The 20,016-nt window shown below is 45.6% G+C and overlaps 1 protein-coding gene across 2 annotated transcripts in view; it reads right to left on the bottom strand.

The window, feature by feature from the left end:
• Nucleotides 1–20,016, bottom strand: part of UTP14A (UTP14A small subunit processome component) — a 458,135-nt gene that overhangs the window by 276,433 nt on the left and 161,686 nt on the right. For both annotated transcript variants that reach the window (XM_085607771.1, XM_085607772.1), the window contains one exon: nt 43–162. In XM_085607771.1, the coding sequence (XP_085463897.1) occupies nt 43–162 (120 nt within the window). The remainder of the gene's footprint in view (nt 1–42; nt 163–20,016) is intronic.

Genomic DNA, 20,016 nt, shown 5'->3' with positions numbered 1-20,016 from the left:
AATGAAAAGGAAATAAGGAGAGGATACTATCTCAGTACTCACCTCCTCCAAACTCATGGCTTTCAACGAGGCCTCCTCCACTGGCGTAAGTAATGGGTCTGTCAATGGCTGTTTATTTTTATGGAGAATGTTAAATATTTCCTGCTCCAGTGGGGTGCGTGCCTATAAGTGACAAAATTACAAAAAAAGCAATTAAACTGTCAAAAGGGAGCTTAAGCAAAACATTTTTTAAAGTTCAGATTAAATGACATAAATAGCCAATTGGTGTGAATAATCAAGAAAATAGCCAGTGTCCCAGTACGACATTTCGATATGTGAGGACCTTTTAAACCGAGACTTCGTGTGAGGAGCTTTGGGCAGTAACAGTCAAACATTTACTGTATATCACTGCTCCTCATACAAGGCAGATGCATCAGTTTTCATGGTCTCGAGGCAGCTGTTTGTTGAGATTAATGATGCAATGAAGTATAAGCTACTGGACCCAATCTGAAACTTCCTTTTCAAATACTATTTAATTGGTTATTTTGTCAGTTATACAATGAGGCTATATTATAATCTGGAAGCATTCCTCTAACCAAGGTGATGCATTTTATGGTACACAGTCATAATACATACTATAAAATGCCTAAAACACCAATATTGATAATGAAATATTCAGAAAAGATATTATTGAAAAAAACAAAATTGAAAAAATGTTAAATGACATTACAGAAAATTTGAGAAAACTGTAAAAAATAAAACTTAAAAAGTAATGTATTGTCTGAAAATTGTATTGTACTGGGGTAGGAAAGTGCCCCTTTTTAGGTCTCGCCTGACCCAGCGCATGTGCTGGTCTGGCGAGATTTTTTGCGAGGGCTCCAAAAAGAGCTACCAGGCCAGCCTAGAGCTACAGTGCATGTGCGCAGGCGCGCCTGCCGCGCTTGACCGCGATTACTTTCACTTTCGCGGCCGCTTGGCATAGCCAATAGGTCTCGCTTTTGGGACCTTATAAGTATTTAGTTATGCAACTGTTGCGTGGCTAAACACTTATAAGGTCCCAAAGGCGAGACCTATTGGCTATGCCAATGTTTGTTGACATGGTCACCCCCACATTTTGCCTGGTATTTGATGCAATTTTGACAGAACTGCACTGGGTTCTTACTAGTCTTCCAAGTCCCCAGTGCCAGATCTTTCGCTAAAACTATACAATTGTTCCCCCAATGGGCACCTATAGCACCCTCTGCAAGTCTCTAGTAAATTGTACCCCTGGTATCTAGGGCAGGTAGACTAAAGAGGGTCCCTAAGGGCTGCAGCATGTATTGTTCGAACCTAAGTGACCCCTGACCACACTAATGTGAACTGCCATTACAGGCTGCGTAAGATGGTGCAGAGAAAAGTGAAGACACGACAAGGCACACCTCCTGTGTGCCATGCCTGCAGACACTGCATGTCTCCCCTACAGCAGGCCATTCAGCCCTAACACAGGGTGCATTATGTTACATGCGTGGACGTATCTGCATGAGCAGATATGCCCCTGTGATGTCTAAGTCGATTCTTAGACATTGCAAGTAAACAGGGAAGCTATTTTAAGTACATGTGCTTGACACTGGAAATTACGAGTTACCCAGCTACATGATGGCTTCACTGAAACCAGAGATGTTTGGTATCAAACACCTTGTGTTAATAAGCCCACACATATTCCAGTGATTGATTTATTAAAACATGCACCCAGAGGGCACCTTAGAGGTGTCCCCTGAAAACCTACCGACTACTAGTACTCTGGCTGACTAATGTAGACCAGCCACACATACAGGTTTCTGATCCCCCTGCAGGTAAGAGCCCGGGCTTTCTGTGGGCAGAAACAATGCCTTCTCTGGTTGGTTGTGTTGCCTCCTCCAAGCAGGATGGTGAAGTAATCACCAAATAAAGGCAGGAGGCTTCAAAGGCCTCTGCCAACTTTTATATGCGACCCAGGCTTCCCCAGACAGAGGAAATGCCACCCACTGCCCAGGCCCATTTGGCACCAGGACAGGCAGGAAAATTAGCTAGTCAGGAGGCGTGTTCCCTATCAGGCTAGTTCCATGGCTAAGCCTGATGTGAACACGTAACTTCGAACTCCACCATCTTGGTTTTGGTGGAATTAGACTCACTGGGTCAGGGTTATGCCCACTTCCCACAGAAAGTGGTCGTATAGGGGGTGTAGTCACCCTAAAGGTTAGTAGCCCATTGGCTACTACCTGTCACTCCCCTTAATGCCCCTAAACTGAGTATTTAGGAGGCACCCCTGATGCCAGGAACTTAGATTTAACAGATCCAGAAGATGAGTACAAAGAAGTGTCGCAAGTAAACAAGAACTGTAGACTTGGTGTGGACTTCTGGCGTCAAACCCTGCCTATACCAGTCTCGACAATTGTGATCAAGTGACCCATCCTGCAGCTGAGCATCTGCCAAGAACCCCGGTATACTGCCATCCCTTCGCAGATTGCCAGAAATCGCTCTTGGAGTACAGGAGCTACTCCCCTGCAGTTCGCAGGCACTGTAGAAGCCGACCCTGGTTTACAGTGTAGCAACTCCCCAACAAGCCCGACGCAGCAGCCACCCAGGAAGAGGTACCTGTGCTCCATTAGGACAGATCCATTGCCAAACAAGTGAGAGGACAGAAAGATCAACCGGAACAGCACAGCCCCAATACCCTGGGTACCGGACCCCCTTCAGCAAACAAAGCCCATGAGAGTCCAATCTGGGATCCCACTGCATCAAGACTGAGCAACCGTTGAGGGACGTCAGCACTGCAGAGACCCACTTCCAGAGTGGCCCAGCTGTCCTGATTTTGCACCTTCAACCAGAAAGACCGAGAACTGCAAGGGTCTTTAACGCACCCAGCCCAGCCGACCCATCTACTCGGCCCAGCCTGGGTCCCTGAGAATAGACTGTGCCTTCTTGCTCCAGGCACTCTTGTGAACTACCCCCTCCTCCCCCCTCCCGGTCAGCGCTCCCGGACTTGACCCCAAGTCCCGCTCTGCAACCAGTTTTCAGGTGGCCTCCCTTCTTTCCACCGGAGTAGTGCACTAAGCTAGCAACCCGACCAGCACCTCTCCACTCAGTCACCCCAGGGTAGGTAATGAGTAACTGCTGGTGGTACTTTGGACCTTGGCCCCTACGATCCTAAGTCCTGAAGGAGACCTCCAGAAACCAACCGTAAATAACTGTATGCAACATATGCCTTTTTACCCATAGGAAAGCCTTTCTGCGTAAAGACGCATTTGAGTGAACATTTTGTTTAGCACTGCACTCTGATTAGCCTAATCAGAGTCACTCACACTCCTGCAAAAGAGCATTTAGTGCTATCAGTTTTGTCTCTGAAAACCAATAAGGGCTGCCTGGACTCTCTACAAAGTGTACATCGATTTGGTCAACTATATAAAGAGCCAGCTTCCTACAACTGGTAACTTCATTTTCATTTGGAGGACTACTGATTAAGGATCATACATGTCATAACTTGTTTTGTGTCTGACACTTTGTACCTTTTCCAGCCTGCAAGGATTTGCTAAGGCTTGACAATTTGACTCATTACAGAGGGCACTGCAACCTTTCCAATCTAGATACAATTGAGCATTGTTTTCATTGTTTGGAGGGGTGGGGTGAACAGTAAATGCCTGCAATGTATACTGTGTTAAAGTAGTCAAGGTTTCCCACTTTTTGAATGCTTTGTTGTTGAAGGACTTTTCTAACTGTCTGTGTGCGGCGGAAAATGCTACGTACCAGTATGCATCTGTTCTTGGCATGTGGAGCTTTAGATTCGTATACTTGTGCATAGATCGCCATCTGGTGTTGAGCTCTGATGTTTGCACTTTGTTTTTGTCTTGGAAGAAGTGTTTGTAGTCACGCGGTAGGTGACTCCTCCTTAGGACGATAGTGCGCCTGGGCATCGACTCCATCTCCAGATTGTTTTGCCATGGAGGGTTATGATGGAGTTAGTACGAAATAGACAAGATGTACTGGAACAGATAGAGGTATACGGGGAGGCGAGTGGGTGTATACGAATCTACAGTTCTATATGCCAAAAACAGATGCATACTCGTAAGTAGCATTTTCTGTTCGAGGCATATGAGCTGTAGATCATATACTTGTGCATAGACTACACAGCAGTTACCTCCTTAGCGGTGGCTACCTGTATCTGTTGCAGTGGTTTGAAAAAGTGTTCTTAATACAGCCTGGCCCACACTAGCTTGTTGTTTTGCTTGCACATCTACACAATAGTGTTTTGTGAAAGTGTGTGGTGTAGACCAAGTTGCTGCTTTGCAGATATCATCAAGGGGAATGTTCCCTAAGAATACCATAGAAGCCCCTAGTTTGCGTGTGGAATGAGCTCTAGGGGGGAATGGTTAGTGTGCGTTTGGCTTTAAGATAGCATATTTGGATGCATTTAACAATCCACCTTGCAATACCCGCTTTGGAAATGGGATTGTCCTTATGAGGTGGGGAGAAAGCCACAAAGAGTTGTTTAGTTTTTCTAAAGGATTTTGTCCTTTAAATGTAGTAAAGTCTAGCTCTTTTAACGTCTAACGTGTGAAGAGCCCGTTCTGCCACTGAGTCCGGTTGTGGGGAAAAAACTGGGAGTTCAACAGACTGTTAAGATGGAAGGAAGAAACAACTTAAGGTAAACATTTTGGGTTAGGCCTAAGAACCACTTTGTTATGATGGATTTGTAAAAATGGTTCTTGTATGGATAATGCCTGGAATTCACTAACTCTTCTGAGAGATGTGATAGCGACTAGGAAGGCTACTTTCCAAGTGAGGAACTGTAGTTCACATTTGTGCAGAGGGTTCAAAAGGGGGACCCATGAGTCTAGTAAGAGCAATATTTAAATTCCATACTGGAGAGGGTGGAGCTCTAGGTGGACTTATTCTTTTAAGTCCTTCCATACAAGCTTTATTAGCGGGTACTGTTGTATGTTTTGGAGATAAGCTGCTATTGCAGTGAGATGTAGTCTTATGGATGTATATGCTAGGTTACAAATCGTTTCCACTTTGCAGCATAACATGCTCTGGTGGTAGGACGTCTAGCTTCTTTACTGATGTTCATGCAGTCTGGTGGGAGATTGAGGTAACCGAACTCTAAGACTTCAGGAGCCAGATCGCAAGGTTGAGTTGATTGGGATCTGGATGCCTTATCTCTCCATGGTTCGGAGTGAGAAGTTTGGGTGAGAGGCGCAGTTTTTGATGAGGAACTACTGATAGTTCCAAGAGGGTTGTGAACCATATTTGTCAGGCCCATAGGATCACTGTGAGGGAATGCGGTTTGAGCTTCCCAACCACTAACGGAATTAGAGGGAGAGGCGGAAAAGCATAAGCAAATGTGTCTGACCAGTTCATCCATAGCGCATTGCCTTTGGACAATGGGTGTGGATACCTGGACGAGAAGCTTGGGCATTTTGTGTTTTGATGTGTGGTGAACAGATCTATTTCTGAGTGGCCCCACAAGTGAAAGAATGGAAGAAGAACTTGAGGATGATGTTCCCATTCGTGGATCTGCTGTGTTTGAAGACTGAGCAGATCAGCAATTTGATTGTGTACCCCTGGGAGGTGTTCTGCAAGAAGATATGTTTTGCGGAATGGCCCATCTCCATATGCTTTGGGTTAGGTGTGAAAGCTGTAAAGAGTGTGTTCCCCCCTTGTTTCTGTATGTAGTACATTGCTGTCATGTCTGTACGGACTAGGACAGCTTTGCCTACCAGATGGAGTTGATCGGATTTAGTGCCAGAAAAATTGCCAGTAGTTCCAGGTAATTTATGTGGTGGTGTTTTTGCAGAGGGGTCCATATACCCTGGATGGTATGGTTCTGAAGATGAGCTCCCCAGCCAGTGAGTGATGTGTCTGCTGTTAGCACTATCAGTGGAACCGGGTCGAGGAACGGCCGCCCTTTGAAAAGGTTTTGTGTGTTTCACCACTGCGGAGAGCGATGTGTGTGGCTGTCCACCAACACCAGATCTGTTAGCTGACCTTGAGCCTGGTTCCACTGATGAGCCAAACACTCCTGTAAGGGACGCATATGGAGTCTTGCATAAGGGACGATGAGAATGCAAGAGGCCATCATCCCGATAACTGCATGAACACTCGAGCTGGTAATGAGTGTTGATCCTGAAATTTGGATATTAGAGCTTGCATACTGCTTATCATGAGAGGGTTGGGGTATGCTAAAGCTTTTGAAGTGTCTATTGTAGCACCTAGGTATTGTGTGATGGACGGTTGGAGGTGGGATTTGGTGAGATTCACCGTGAACTCCAAGTTGTGAAACAGCTGTATTGTTTTGTGTGTGCGTGTTGCACACAGCTGCTGTGTGCCTTGGCTTTTATGAGCTAGTCATCCAGATAAGGGAACACGTGAATGTGTTGTCTTCGTAAGTGAGCTGCCACTAATGCGAGGCACTTGGTGAAGACTCTGGGTGCTGTAGTCACTTTGAACGGAAGGACTTTGAATTGAAAGTGTTGACCATCCACCACGAACCGGAGAAATTTCCTGTTAGCGGGGTGAATGGGAACATGAAAGTAGGCGTCCTTTAGATCTAGAGTGGAGAGAAAGTCGCCTTGTTGAAGCAGTGGGAGCACCTGTTGGAGAGTGACCATGTGGAAGTGGTCTGACTGAATGTAGAGGTTTAACGGTCTGAGGTACAGTATTGGCCTGAGAGAGCCGTCCTTTTTTGGGATTAGAAAGTAGAGGGAGTAAACCCCTGTGCCTTGATGAGGCAAGGGGACTGGTTCTATAACATGTTTTTGTAATAGAGCGAGAACCTCTTGTTTGAGAAGAGTCAGATGTTCTGAAGACATTGGGCGTTGTCTGGGAGGGATATTTGGGGGTGTAGCGGTGAGTTCCAGGCAATAACCATACTGGATAATCTGTCTTACCCACTTGTCTGTTGTGATAGAATTCCAGACCAGTAGGAACTGTGAGAGGCGTCCCCCGACAGGAGTGAGATGATCGGGGGGAAGTGAAGGGAAGTCACTGCTTTGTGGTAGGGGAGTTGCGGGTATTGTTACCGCGACCTCTTCCCTTACCATTGTTGCCTCTGTACCCTCCACGAAGGTATCCTCTGGAGGAATTGTTCTGATTGGGGGTCTTATAGGAAGAAGAGGGAGGCTCCGAGCCAATAGGTTTGGAGCCAGCCCTGTGAAAGGAGCGACCAAATGAACCTCTAGGGATTTGCAAGGCCCCCATGGCCTTGGCAGTCTCTGTATCCTTTATCTTCTCGAACGATGTATCTACTTTGGGCCCAAAAAGATGCTTTTGGTCAAAGGGCTGATTAAGAGTAGAGGACTGCACTTCCTGTTTGAATCCGAAGATTCGGAGCCAAACGTGCCTGCGTAGCAAAACGCTGGTATTAAGAGCACGAGAAGCAGTATCAGCTGCATCAAGCGCACATTTGATGGACGTATTTGTTATTAATTTTCCCTCCTGTAGAAGGTCATTAGCTTTGTCTTTAAATTGGTCAGGAAGATGTTGCATTAGCTTTTCAAACTCATCATAGTGAGCTCTGTCATATCTGGCCAACAAAGCGTGGGCATTGGCAATCCGCCAATGATTTGCAGCTTGTGATGCAGTGCGTTTTCCAGATGTCTCAGTTTGGATTCCTTGTCAATAGGAGGGGTGTCGCCTGTGCTTTGTGAATTTGCTCTCTTGCGTGCATTGGACACTACAAGAGAATCTAAATGGACCTGACCTTTAATGTACACTGGGTCATTGGGAGCTGCCTTGTATTTTTTGTCTATTCTGGCGTTAAGAATCCTGGCTTTGATGGGGTCCTTAAAAACTCCTGGTGCATGTTTTAACATGCCTTTTAACATTGGCAGGGTGTGTGTGGACTTTTGTGTGGGTGTAAATGTTTCCAGTAAAAAGTCTTCCACTAAAGGGTCAGAGTGTAACTGCACCCTGTGGTACTGAGCAGCTCTATTAATGAGTTGTGCAAACCCGTTATTGTCATCTGGTGGTGATGGCCTAGAGGGATCAAGGTCCGGGTCATTGTGTGGGTCGGGATCTGTGTTGTAATCATCCCAAGGATCTGGATTTTGTGGAATGGTATCTGCGTCATCTTTATCTGGATCTCCATTCCCACCCACATCAGTATAGTCATCTTCATCATCCTGTGGTTGAGGTGAAAATGTATGTTGTGGTGTGTGATTGCAAAATTTGCAGATTTGGGTCAGCTGGAGAAGGAGAGAGAGGTGGTGTAGTGTTAGTGCCCATCTCCTTTCGCTTCATGGGTATTTCAGGGTCTTCTGAAGTGTCCAATTTTTTCTTTTTAGGAGGCTTGGCGACAACTTTGCCAGTCTCTGGGCCAATGTAGAGTGTCTTTTGTTTTGGATCCGAAAAATCTGTTAGAAGTTGTTGTGCGGGTACAATATCTTTTGTCGGTGCCGAAGACTTAGGGTCAGAATGTTGTTTAGCCCATGTCTCTGAAGCTTTCTGTGGTGTCTTGGACTCCTTAGCCTTTGGTATAGGAGTTTGTGGGTCCACGTGTTTTTTCAGCTCCGAAAGCCTTGTCCAGTTCCGAAGATGTTTTCGGCTCTGAAGATTTTTTGGTTCCATATGCTTGTCCTTTGTTTGTTTCAACGCCGAGGGCTTAGGCGTTGAGGTTGTTTTTGGCACCGATTAAGAAGGGCATGGCGCCTCCTTGGTTTTAGACTCCGGTGCACAGGGTGATTTTTCGGCACCGGAATGGGGTTGGCTCGATCCAGAGCCGGAAGGCTTTGCTTTTTGTTTCATTGACGGGCCTGAGGGCAGGGCATCTGAAATGTTTTGCGGGTGTCGACCTGAGCCCGAGGGCGAAGGTGTTACCAGAGCATTAGGTTTGGTTTTGGTTGGGAGAGGGGTTTCGGTACTCACGGACCACTGAGCCGGGGTGTCTGACTGGTCTTCGACGTCTGAGTCGTCGGCTTCGGAGAAGGAGATCTCTCCTTCATCAGCTTGTTGTTCCGGATGGAGATTGGGATCTGCTCAGAAGATGTCCGGAATGGAGCTGCTTCCGCGAGACATTTCGTGACGTCGAGCCAGACGGTCACGGATGGTCTTCTTCGACCTGAAATATCAACAGGCCTCACAGTTCTCGTCTTCGTGCTCCGGGGAGAGGCAGAGGTTACAAACCTCGTGTAAGTCCGTGTGTGGGAACTTAGCACCACACCCGGGCCATTTTTATAATGGAGTCCTTTCCATTGACTGCTGGCGTGGTCAGCGCGGATAGGCCCAGCGGCCTGCATCGAAGGTCGAGGATTGTATCCATTTTGAAGATAAGCATCAAAAAGGAAACGCGATCGAGACAATACCGTTGAGTGGAGAGGGATAGCCTGTCAAAGGGGTTTGAAAACGACACCAACCGAGAGCGCAGCAAATCACATCCGAACCAGATGGTGGAAAAAAGCAATCTGGAGATGGAGTCGATGCCCATGCGCACTATCGTCCTAAGGAGGAGTCACCTACCTCGTGAATACAAACACTTCTTCCAAGACAAAAACAAAGTGCAAACATCCGAGCCCAACACCAGATGGCGATCTATGCACAAGTATACGATCTACAGCTCATATGCCTCGAACAGTCGTTTTATTTAGTTTTTTTATTTGGTGTAATGCCCTTATATATTTTTTTGGTGGGTGTTTGGTAAGTCTACATTTTTTTTCACTTTTTCCCTTCAAAAATACACGTCTGAAGCATAGTTCTTTTCCCATCTTGCAAGGAGCTGCTTTGGTCTTTTTTCACTCTATGAAGTTTGACTTTCTACTGTGGGCACTGTATAACTTCCAATTTTTTTTTCTAAACAATTGTGCTTTTTTTTTGGAGGGTCTCGTGAACAGTCATGTACCCCAAGTTATATGGTTTTTAAGTAGTCTACTTTTCCAATTTTTCATACTGGTGGATTTCTTGTTCAACGCTTTCTTAGAGGACTTGACTGTTCAGTGTGAGAAACGATTTGTATTTATTTTACATTTCATTTATTTACATTTTCCTATTGGTAGGTGTTCACTGTGAATAAAAAGATTTTTACTTCTGCCCATCAATAAAACACCCTATGTGATAGTGTGTGCACTCTACATTGACTTGTCAGGCTTCCTTTTCTTTCACCAGGAGGTGGTACTAAGTTCAGTGCATTTCTCCAAAAGCATGAATGGCAAGCCAATTCAGGACTTTATCCGTCTCCCTGCAGATAGGAAAAGGGTCTTGAAAATTGACTTGGTTTGATATTAATTTTCCCATTTTCTTTTTTTAGAGTTTTTATTTTAGTGGGAATGTATCATGGTTAAACATGTCTTTAGGTATTGTAGTTTCAGTATAATTTCCTAAATATTGCAGTCCTGTACGGAGCATACAAAAAAGGATGGTGTTGTTTTTATGGTCCACACAGGCTGCCAAAGTCATAAGGGAGGCATTCGTAACAAGTGACACTTGTGCCCATCTGGTTCGAAATCCTCACTTACCAGAAGATTGTGAGGTTGGACAATCACAGCGGATTGATGCAGATCTTGGGAGGGTTAGATATAAGGAGATGATGGTCTTCCCAGAATAGGTTCAATATAGAGGGAAGCACCACTGAAGTGCCTTCATCACTAATCTTCCTAAAGAGCCCATCCTGTTCAGTTAAGCAATAATCCACACAAAGGAGTAATAAGAGTTACAGTTTCTGTCAAAGGGTCAACCTTTGCCTTGTTAACTGAGGAGTACTCTCTCAACTGCTTTTTATCTATAGCGATACCAGGACCTAACTCATGAAGATGTTAGGCTGAGGAGAGGGACAGAAGCGATAAGTAGGGGAGGGAGAAGTGGGAACAGAGGTTTCCACAAAATTGGATGGGTGCACATTTGTCTTCCATGCTGGACCCAAGGACGCCCATTCCCACAAATGGACGTGGTGCAGTTTCGCGATCAGTGGTTTTAAAGTCGTTTTAGGTTTGAGACAGTAGACTATGAAGAGCTTTGCTTCTGCCACCTCAACCAACTGGATCCTCCATCGTAACCTATCCATTTGACAAAAAGAAAATAATGTAGCATTTGATGCTGTGTTTGAAATCACAGCAAGGAAAATCCATCCACACGTATGTGGGTCATGGTTCTGTTTAAATTTTTCAAGTAAATTATCAGTTTCATCCTCAAACAGTCTCTTGCTGTCAAATGGCACTCTCATAAGGAACACTTTCAGGAAAGCCAGGAGTCTTAGTGAGTCGAATTATACAGTGACAAACGCACCGTTCTTATGGTCGGTTTGTACAAACATGAACCTTCTTGTCATACAGTGATGCACATTTCATGGAATCTTTAGTTCAGTTCTTTACTTTAACACTATTAAAAGTATGACTGCTTCCCAGCCGTTTTTGCAACCACCTGATGAAACTCCTATTTAGTTCTATTAATTGAAAAACTTGGCTCAAAGTATTTGCCAAATTCCTGGGTGCAACTGGTTTGGAACAGATATTGCCCTGAAAGGAAATGATTTTTACTGAAGCATAATTTGGAGTTTGAAGGACAGGCAATCTATGAACATTTACCACTTAGTATGATGTCTGATGAGGAGAATGAACTAGATGAATATCAAGACACAGAAAGGAAACTAGACCAACAAATTGATGTTCAGCCAAGTTTGATTGTTAGGAGACATATTTTTTCACTTGTGAACAGCACCAGGATGAAAAGCTACTTACATTACAAAATCTATCATTGGCAGACACAATTGACATTTCAAAGAGCATTAAAATCTCAAAAAAATCCTTAAAGAACTTGTCAAGAAAGAGCATGGTGGAGTAAGGGTTGTGAAGGCCAGCTCAACTTCTACGTAAGACGCGCATGAGAAGAAAAGGCCTATAATATAAAATGATACATTACATTTTTTTAGACAGAAGAATGTTTATTAAAGATGTGGTTTTGCAAGCCATCCTCCCGTTTGAGGACTGTGTCCATTTCTAGACAAAAATGCCACATGCAGAAACTGTAGAAAAACTGGGCATTTTGGGAAAGTATGACAAAGCGCCAGTACTATTAAGAACAAAGTTAGCTCTATAGCTGAACATACCATGAACGGGCAATGGCTGTCTCAATCAGACCCAAAGTTGAATCTCACCAACTGAAATTGAAACTAGAATATGAAATGAAGACTGGGGTGAAAGGTTTTAGGAAGACAATTTTGGTGGGTGATTAATCCACACCTAAAGTACCCCTTCATGTACACAAAGATTTGTCTAAATTCAGGACCCCTGCTAAAGTTGAGGTGGTCTAGAGGAATAAGGTCAGAGCGAACGGTTATGAGTGGTGAAATAGAAGAAGCAATGAATCTTTTAGGTTTAAGAAGGGAGGAGGATGAAGATGATTAAATAGCTGAACAAGAACAATCTACAACTAGACCCAATGTTTAACCTCAAAGAGTTAAAAGCAACAGAGTTATCAGGAAACCTTTGAGGTTTTGTGATGGTTAAAATTTCTATATTGTCTCCTTAATTATCTCTGGGATGTTTTACACAGCGTGGGTTATATCCTATGATTATAGTTTGTATTTTTTTCTTATTTAATATTTTATAGAAACGTTAAGTATCTCTTTATAATTAAAATGTTTCCCAAGCCATTCTTTTCTATTGTGGTATTATGTTTGTTATTAAGGGGAAGAGATGTTGAGCTGATGGAACTTTAAGTTGTTGTTCTTAGAGGCTCACAAAACGTTGATAGAGGATTTGCCTGGAATATTTATAGCAGTTATTATTCTTGGTGCTAAGTAGGTCAGTGGAGAATTGTTAGAATTGGGGGTCTTTAGATGGCAACGGTATGCACCTTGCCCAAGTATGGATCCTTGCTTCTAGTTAGGGTAAGGGGATCACACACTCTAGATAACCCCTGCACACCCCCTTGGTAGCTTGGCACGTGAGACAGGCTTATCCTAAAGGCAATGTGTAAAGTATTTACACCCAATACACAGTAACAAAGTGACAACACCACAGAAGCGACCGCACATGAGTATAGAAAAATGAGTAATATTTTAGTTAAATAGAGACAAATTCAAAATGACAGAGAAAAGTCAACATACACATTATCACAGAACGAATGTCTATTGCCCAAGGGTGGTCTTGGTAAAACCAGCAGGGATCTGCCCTTAGGAGAGGGAGCGCAGGGTTACTCACTGCCAAAGGTTGTCTTCCGATCTCCGGACAGTTCACAGTGGCTCCAGAACTCCCATGGCTACTTCACAAGAGCTCCTCTCGTTTCACTGGTGCCAGGCCCTGGATTGAGCTACTGGAGCTCGGCTCCCGCTACGGCGACAGGCAAGATCCAATGCTGGGCAATAGCAGATGCATGTCTCAGGCCTCACAATTCGCTCAACCACAAATGCAAGGCTGTCGTCTCTCACAGCGAACCCCGTGGTGACTCGGCACTGCTCCAGCAAGGGGCAGGTGGGATGGGAGTGGGCTACCTCCTCTGCCTGCATGGCGGTTGCCCCGGCAACACTGGGACCCCTTCAGCATTCTTCAGGACGCTGAGCTACATTGCTCGTTGGTCCTCAGCCTTCTGTCTCTGGCAGCGGTTACTGAGCAACGCAGGGAAACCCACCTTGGTGTTTGTTTATTTTGAATATGGCCCACGCTGGTGCAGCGGCATCGTTCCCAACATGGCACCACACTTCCTCAGTGCCTCGGGTGCAGCGGTGGGAGGGTGAAGAGCAGCCCTGGTAAATCTTCAAGATGAGCACAGGGAAGACTTTGATGTTCAGGAGGCCAGCACACACAAGCCCTTGGAGATCTTCAAGCAGGATACCAAAGCTGGGTAAAAAGAGACAGTTCTTTTCCTCTGCCCACAGACAGAAACAGCAACTGCAGGCCAACCCACCCCTCACACAACAGAAAGGGTAGCGCACCTCACACAGCTTTTCTTCTTGGCAGGTTCCTCTTGTTTCCAGAAGTGATCTAAAGTTCTAGGGTCTTAGGTCTAATGTTAATACTCTTTGTAGTCTTTGTTCCAAGAGTATCTGAGCTCAGTAAAACCAGTTCTGTCCTCCCTGATCCAGCTTCACTACAGGAGTGGGAGACAGCATTGTGCAGAGCAGACACAGCCTATTCAGGTGCTAGTGAAAACTCCTCCTTCCACTGTAAATGCAGAAAGGTCTATTCAGCATGGCTAGGAGTCACCCAGGAAATGCAGGACACATCTCAACCGCCTTTGTGACTGTCTAGAGTGATTGCACATCTCCAGCTTGGGCACTCCAAAACCAGACGATGAATACACAAACAGGCATGGGCACACAGGATGATTAAACAATAAAATGCTCGCTTTCTAAAAATGGCGTTTTCCAACACACAATTTAACAACCACTTTTACTAGAGCCTAGACGCCATTTCTCCATCTTGTCCCAATGGAAAGTTACAGTTTTAAGATGTTTCAAGGCAGCTCCCATGTTAAACTACTGGACAGACATCCTTTCAATAGTGAAAAGGAATATGCTACTTACCAGTATGCATCTGTTCTTGGCATGTAGAGCTGCAGAGCCACACACTTAGGATAGTAGATCGCCATCTGGTGTTGATCTCGGATGCTTGCAGGTTGTTGCTGTCTTCAGAAGAAGTCTTTGGTCACGAGATAGGTGACTCCTCCCTTGGACGACAGTGCACATGGGCATCAACTCCATCGTTAGATTGTTTGTCGCCAAGATGGGAAATCGAGTTTGTAGAAAAGAGAGAGATGTCCATGTGTGATGTCTAAGTAAGACAATGCTGGAACAGCTACAGGTCCCGGGGGGGGTGGGTGGGCGTGTGTGGCTCTGCAGCTCTACATGCCAAGAACAGATGCATACTGGTAAGTAGCATATTCCGTCCGAGGCATATGAGCTGCAGATCACGCACTTAGGATAGACTATATAGCAGTATCTCCCCTAGCGGTGGTCACCTGAATCGGTTGCAGCAGTTTGAAATAAAGTTTTAAGGACAGCCTGACCCACAGAAGCTTGTTGCTTTGCTTGCACGTCAACACAAGAGTGTTTAGTGAAGGTGTGTGTTGTAGACCATGTGGCTGCCTTACAAATATCTTCTAAGGGAATGTTTCCCAAGAATGCCATGGAAGCCCCTATTTTGTGTGTGGAATGCGCTCTAGGGGGAACTGTTAGTGTGCGTTTAGCCTTGTGGTAGCATATTTGGATACATTTAACTATCCACCTAGCTATCCCAGATTTGGAAATGGGGTTGCCTTTATGTGGTGGAGAGAAAGCAACAAACAATTGTTTTGTTTTGCGGAATGATTTGGTCCTGTCAATGTAGTAAAGAAGGGCTCTTTTAACATCTAAGGTATGAAGAGCTCTTTCAGCTACCGAGTCTGGATTTGGGAAGAACACTGGTAACTCTACTGATTGGTTAAGATGGAACGGAGATATGACTTTTGGAAGGAATTTGGGATTTGTTCTAAGAACCACTTTGTTACGGTGTAATTGTAAGAATGGTTCTTGTATGGTTAAAGCCTGGATCTCATTTACCCTTCTGAGGGATGTGATAGCGATAAGGAAAGCCACTTTCCATGTGAGGAACTGTAGTTCGCATTTATGCAGAGGTTCAAATGGGGGTCCATGAGCCTTGTAAGAACAATGTTTAGATTCTACACTGGAGAGGGTGGTAATCTGGGAGGAATAATCCTTTTTAGTCCTTCCATGAAGGCGTTGATCGCAGGTACTCTAAAGAGTGACAAGTGTTGTCTATTTTGTAAGTATGCTGCTAATGCTGCTAGGTGGAGACGTATGGATGAGTATGCCAAATTACATCTTTGCAAGTGAAGTAAGTAGCAAATGATGTTCTGGATGGATGCATCCAGTGGGTTTATATGATTGTTAGTGCAGTAAATGGCAATTTTTTTTCATTTTGCAGCATAGCAGGCTCTAGTGGTAGGTCTTCTTGCCTCTCTTATAATATTTATGCAGTCTGATGGCAGGTTGAGGTAACCAAACTCTAGGACTTCAGGAGCCAGATCGCCAGGTTCAGTTGACCTGGATCTGGGTGTCAGATTTCTCCATGGTTCTGGGTTAATAAGGGCGGGGAGAGATGCAGTTTTTGGTGTGGAACTAGCGAGAGTTCTAGTAGTGTTGGGAACCACGGCTGGCGTGCCCATGCGGGAGCTACTAGGATCAGTTTGAGCGACTGTTGCCTGAGCTTGCGTACCACTAATGGAATGAGTGGGAGAGGCGGAAAAGCATATGCAAATCTGCCTGACCAGTTCATCCATATCGCATTGCCCTTTGACATCGGGTGGGGAAACCTGGCGGCAAAGGTTGGGCATTTTGCGTTTTCGCGTGTGGCGAACAGATCTATGTCTGGTTGGCCCCATTGTTGGAAAAAGGGCAGTAGGACTTGGGGATGTAGTTCCCATTCATGGATCTGTTGAGTTTGTCGACTTAACAGATCGGCAATTTGATTGTGAACCCCTGGAGGGTGTTCTGCCAGTAGGTATTTCTGGGGAATGGCCCATCACCAAATGTTCTGTGCGAGCTGGGACAGCTGGAGAGAATGTGTGCCTCCTTGTTTCTGTATGTAAAACATGGCTGTCATGTTGTCTGTCCGGATGAGGACAGTTTTGTTCTGGAGATGTAGTTGGAATGATTTTAGTGCTAGGAACACTGCTAGCAGTTCCAGGTAATTGATATGGAGCACTTTCTGTTGAGTGGTCCATTTGCCCTGAGTGGTGTGGCCGAGGAGATGGGCTCCCCATCCTGTGAGCGATGCATCCGTTGTCAGCACTATCTGTGGAAGAGGCTCTAGGAACGGCCGCCCTTTGGAGAGGTTTGTTGTGTTCCACCATTTCAGAGAGCGATGTGTGCGGCTGTCCACCAACACCAGATCTGTAAGTTGTCCGTGAGCCTGGTTCCACTGACGTGCTAGACATTCTTGCAAGGGACGCATTTGAAGTCTTGCATAAGGCACAATGAAGATGCATGACGCCATCATGCCTATGAGTTGCATGAACACTCTTGCTGGAAGAGAGTGTTGGATTTGGAATTTTGTGATAAGAGCTTGTATATTTGCTATCCTGGCTGGGCTGGGATATGCTAGGGCTGTGGAGGTGTTTATGGTGGCTCCTAGATACTGATGTATGTGAGATGGTTGGAGATGAGATTTGAGATAGTTTATTGTGAATCCCAAGTTGTGTAAGATTTGGATGGTTTGGTGAGTGTGTAGAGCACATTTGTAGAATGACTTGGCTTTTATTAGCCAGTCCTCTAGATACGGGAAGACATGAATTTGTTGCCTTCAGAGATGTGCTGCTACTACTGCCAGGCATTTTGTGAATACTCTGGGTGCGGTTGTTACCCTGAATGGAAGGACTGTAAACTGGTAGTGTTGTCCGTCCACCACAAACCTTAAATACTGTGGGCAGGATGTATGGGAATGTGGAAGTAGGCGTCTTTGAGATCTAGTGTAGCAAGGAAATCGCCTTGTTGCAGTAGTGGGAGCACTTGTTGAAGAGTGATCATATGGAAATGATCTGAGTTGATATACGGATTTAGGGGTCTGAGGTAGAGTATCGGTCTTTGAGTCCCGTCCTTTTTGGGGATTAGGAAGTAGAGTGAGTATACCCCTGTACCCTGATGTTCTAAGGTAACTGGTTCTATTGCGTGTTTTTGAAGCAATGAGAGAACCTCTTGTTTGAGGAGCATAAGATGGTCTGGTGACATGGAACGCTGTTTGGGCGGTGGGTGGGAGGGGTAGTTGCGAGTTCCAGGCAATAACCATACTGGATAATTTGTCTTACTCACTTGTCTGTTGTGATGGAGTTCCAGACAGGTAGGAACTGTTTTAGTCTTCACCCGACCGGAGTGGAATGGTCTGGGGGGAGTGGAGGAAAGTCACTGTTTTGTGGCAGGTGAGGTACGAATGTTGTTATTACCTCGAATTCGCCCCTTGTTGTTGTTTCCTCTGTATCCGGCTCTAAAATATCCTCTACTGGGGGATGTTTGTATAGCGGTTTGAATGTAGAGGAGGTGTCCGCTCCCATATTTTTGGAGGCTCCTCTATAGAAGGAGCGCCGAAAGGAGCCACGTGGTTGGGGAGACTGTAATGCTCCCATGGACTTAGCCGTCTCTGTGTCCTTCTTCATTTTTTCAAGGGCAGTGTCTACTGCTGGCCCAAAGAGCTGTTCCTGATTGAATGGCTGACTAAGTATGGTAGTTTGTACCTGTGGCTTAAAGCCTGAAATGCGTAGCCAGGCATGTCGTCGAAGGAGCACACTTGTGTTAATTGCTCTAGAGGCGGTGTCTGCGGCGTCAAGCGCACATTTAATTACTGCATTTGAAATAAGTTTTCCCTCCTGGATAAGATCATTTGCCTGGGTTTTATATTGGGCTGGCAGATGTTGTAAGAGGGTCTCTATTTGATCGTAGTGGGCCCTGTCATAGCGTGCTAGTAGGGCTTGGGTGTTGGCAATAGGCCAATGATTAGCGGCTTGTGCTGCTACTCTTTTGCCAGAGGCTTCTAACAGTTTGGATTCTTTGTCTGGGGGTGGTGTATCTCCTGTGGTTTGGGAGTTGGCGCCTTTCCTAGCATTGGAAACGACCAAAGAATCCAAAGGGAGTTGCCCATTGATGTAATTAGGATCTTCAGGGACAGGCCTATATGTCTTTTCTATTCTTGGGTTGAGAACCCTGGCACGAACGGAGTCTTTAAATACTTTGGGGGCGTGTTTTCTGACTCCTTTAATCATGGGCAGAATTTGTACAGACTTTTGAGATTGTTCGAAAGTGTCTAATAGGAAGTGCATGGTGACGCCGTGGTAAATTGCCGCTTTATTTAATAATTGGCCAAACCCCAGGTGATCGTCAGGAGGCGATGGTTTTGAGGGATATGGCTGAGGGTCAGGCATGTCTGGTAGAGGGAATGCCCAATCATCCAGTGGTGAGGTGTCTGGATCCGTGAACGGATCATTAGGGTCACCCCCACCCCATAGGTCATCATCATCATCCTGTGGAGGTGGTGTATGTGATGGAGAGGGTATAGGTAAAGGTTGTGTAGGCAGAGGGGGTGGGATAGGAGGCAGTATAGGAGAGGAAGGAGGTATAGGGGATGTTGCAGAGTCCTTCCTGTTTACAGTTACTGGGGCAGGTGGTGTGTCCAGTTTCCGTTTTTTTACATGGCACCGCGGTGACATGTCCAGTCTTGGGGTTGATATAAATCTTTTTCTGCCTTGAGTCGATGGAATCTGGATGAAAAAGTTCTTGTTCTTCAGGAACAGTCTTTGGTACCGATTTTTTCGGTTCCGATCGAGGTTTTGGTTGATTGGTGGATTGTTTGGCTTTAGGAGGCGTATGAGAGTCCTTAGCCGTTGGTTTCGGTACCGATGATGGTTTCGGTACCGATGATGGTTTCAGTGCCGATGTCAGTTTCGGAGCCGAAGGTGTATCTGTAGGCTTGGGAACCTTCGGTGCCGGTTTATCTATTGGCCTTGGTGTTTTCGGGGCTGAAGGCGTCGGAGCCGATTTCGGTGCAGAGTGGTCTTTTGCCTTCGGTGCCGAGGGTGCCGGTTGGACAATTGCAAAAACAACAGTTGATGGACAGAATGCAGAACAATGTCATACATTCACCCCAGTACAGAGATCTGGGCCTAAATCCATCGTTTTTTTGCTCACCATGCCATTCCAGTTTGAACCCAGCCGTATGCAAATCAGTCTTGACCCTGTGCCTCATGGGAACAGTCCAGCCCGAACTGCCAAGCCAGGTCCTCCCTGGACCGGAAACAAGCATCCTAGGACCGGTTTCGGGGTTTCATCCCACTTCAGCCAGGATAGCTTGATTCCAGTGGCATGGAGAGCACGAGACTCACGTCTGAGCATACCCGTCCCACTCGGGGTGACAAATGCAAAAACAACAGTTGATGGACAGAATGCAGAACAATGTCATACATTCACCCCAGTACAGAGATCTGGGCCTAAATCCATCGTTTTTCTGCATTCCGTCCATCAATTGTGTGTCTTTTGCTTTCTCGCCCTAAGTGCGCCAGGTATACTCAGACGTGAGTCCTGGGCTCACTGTGCCACTGGAATCAAGCTAT

The sequence above is a fragment of the Triturus cristatus genome, chromosome 5_2 (assembly GCF_964204655.1).
Source record: "Triturus cristatus chromosome 5_2, aTriCri1.1, whole genome shotgun sequence".
Lineage (NCBI taxonomy): Eukaryota > Metazoa > Chordata > Amphibia > Caudata > Salamandridae > Triturus > Triturus cristatus.
The sequence above is the reverse complement of the archived record's forward strand: the minus strand, read 5'-3'. Positions and strand labels throughout refer to the sequence as shown.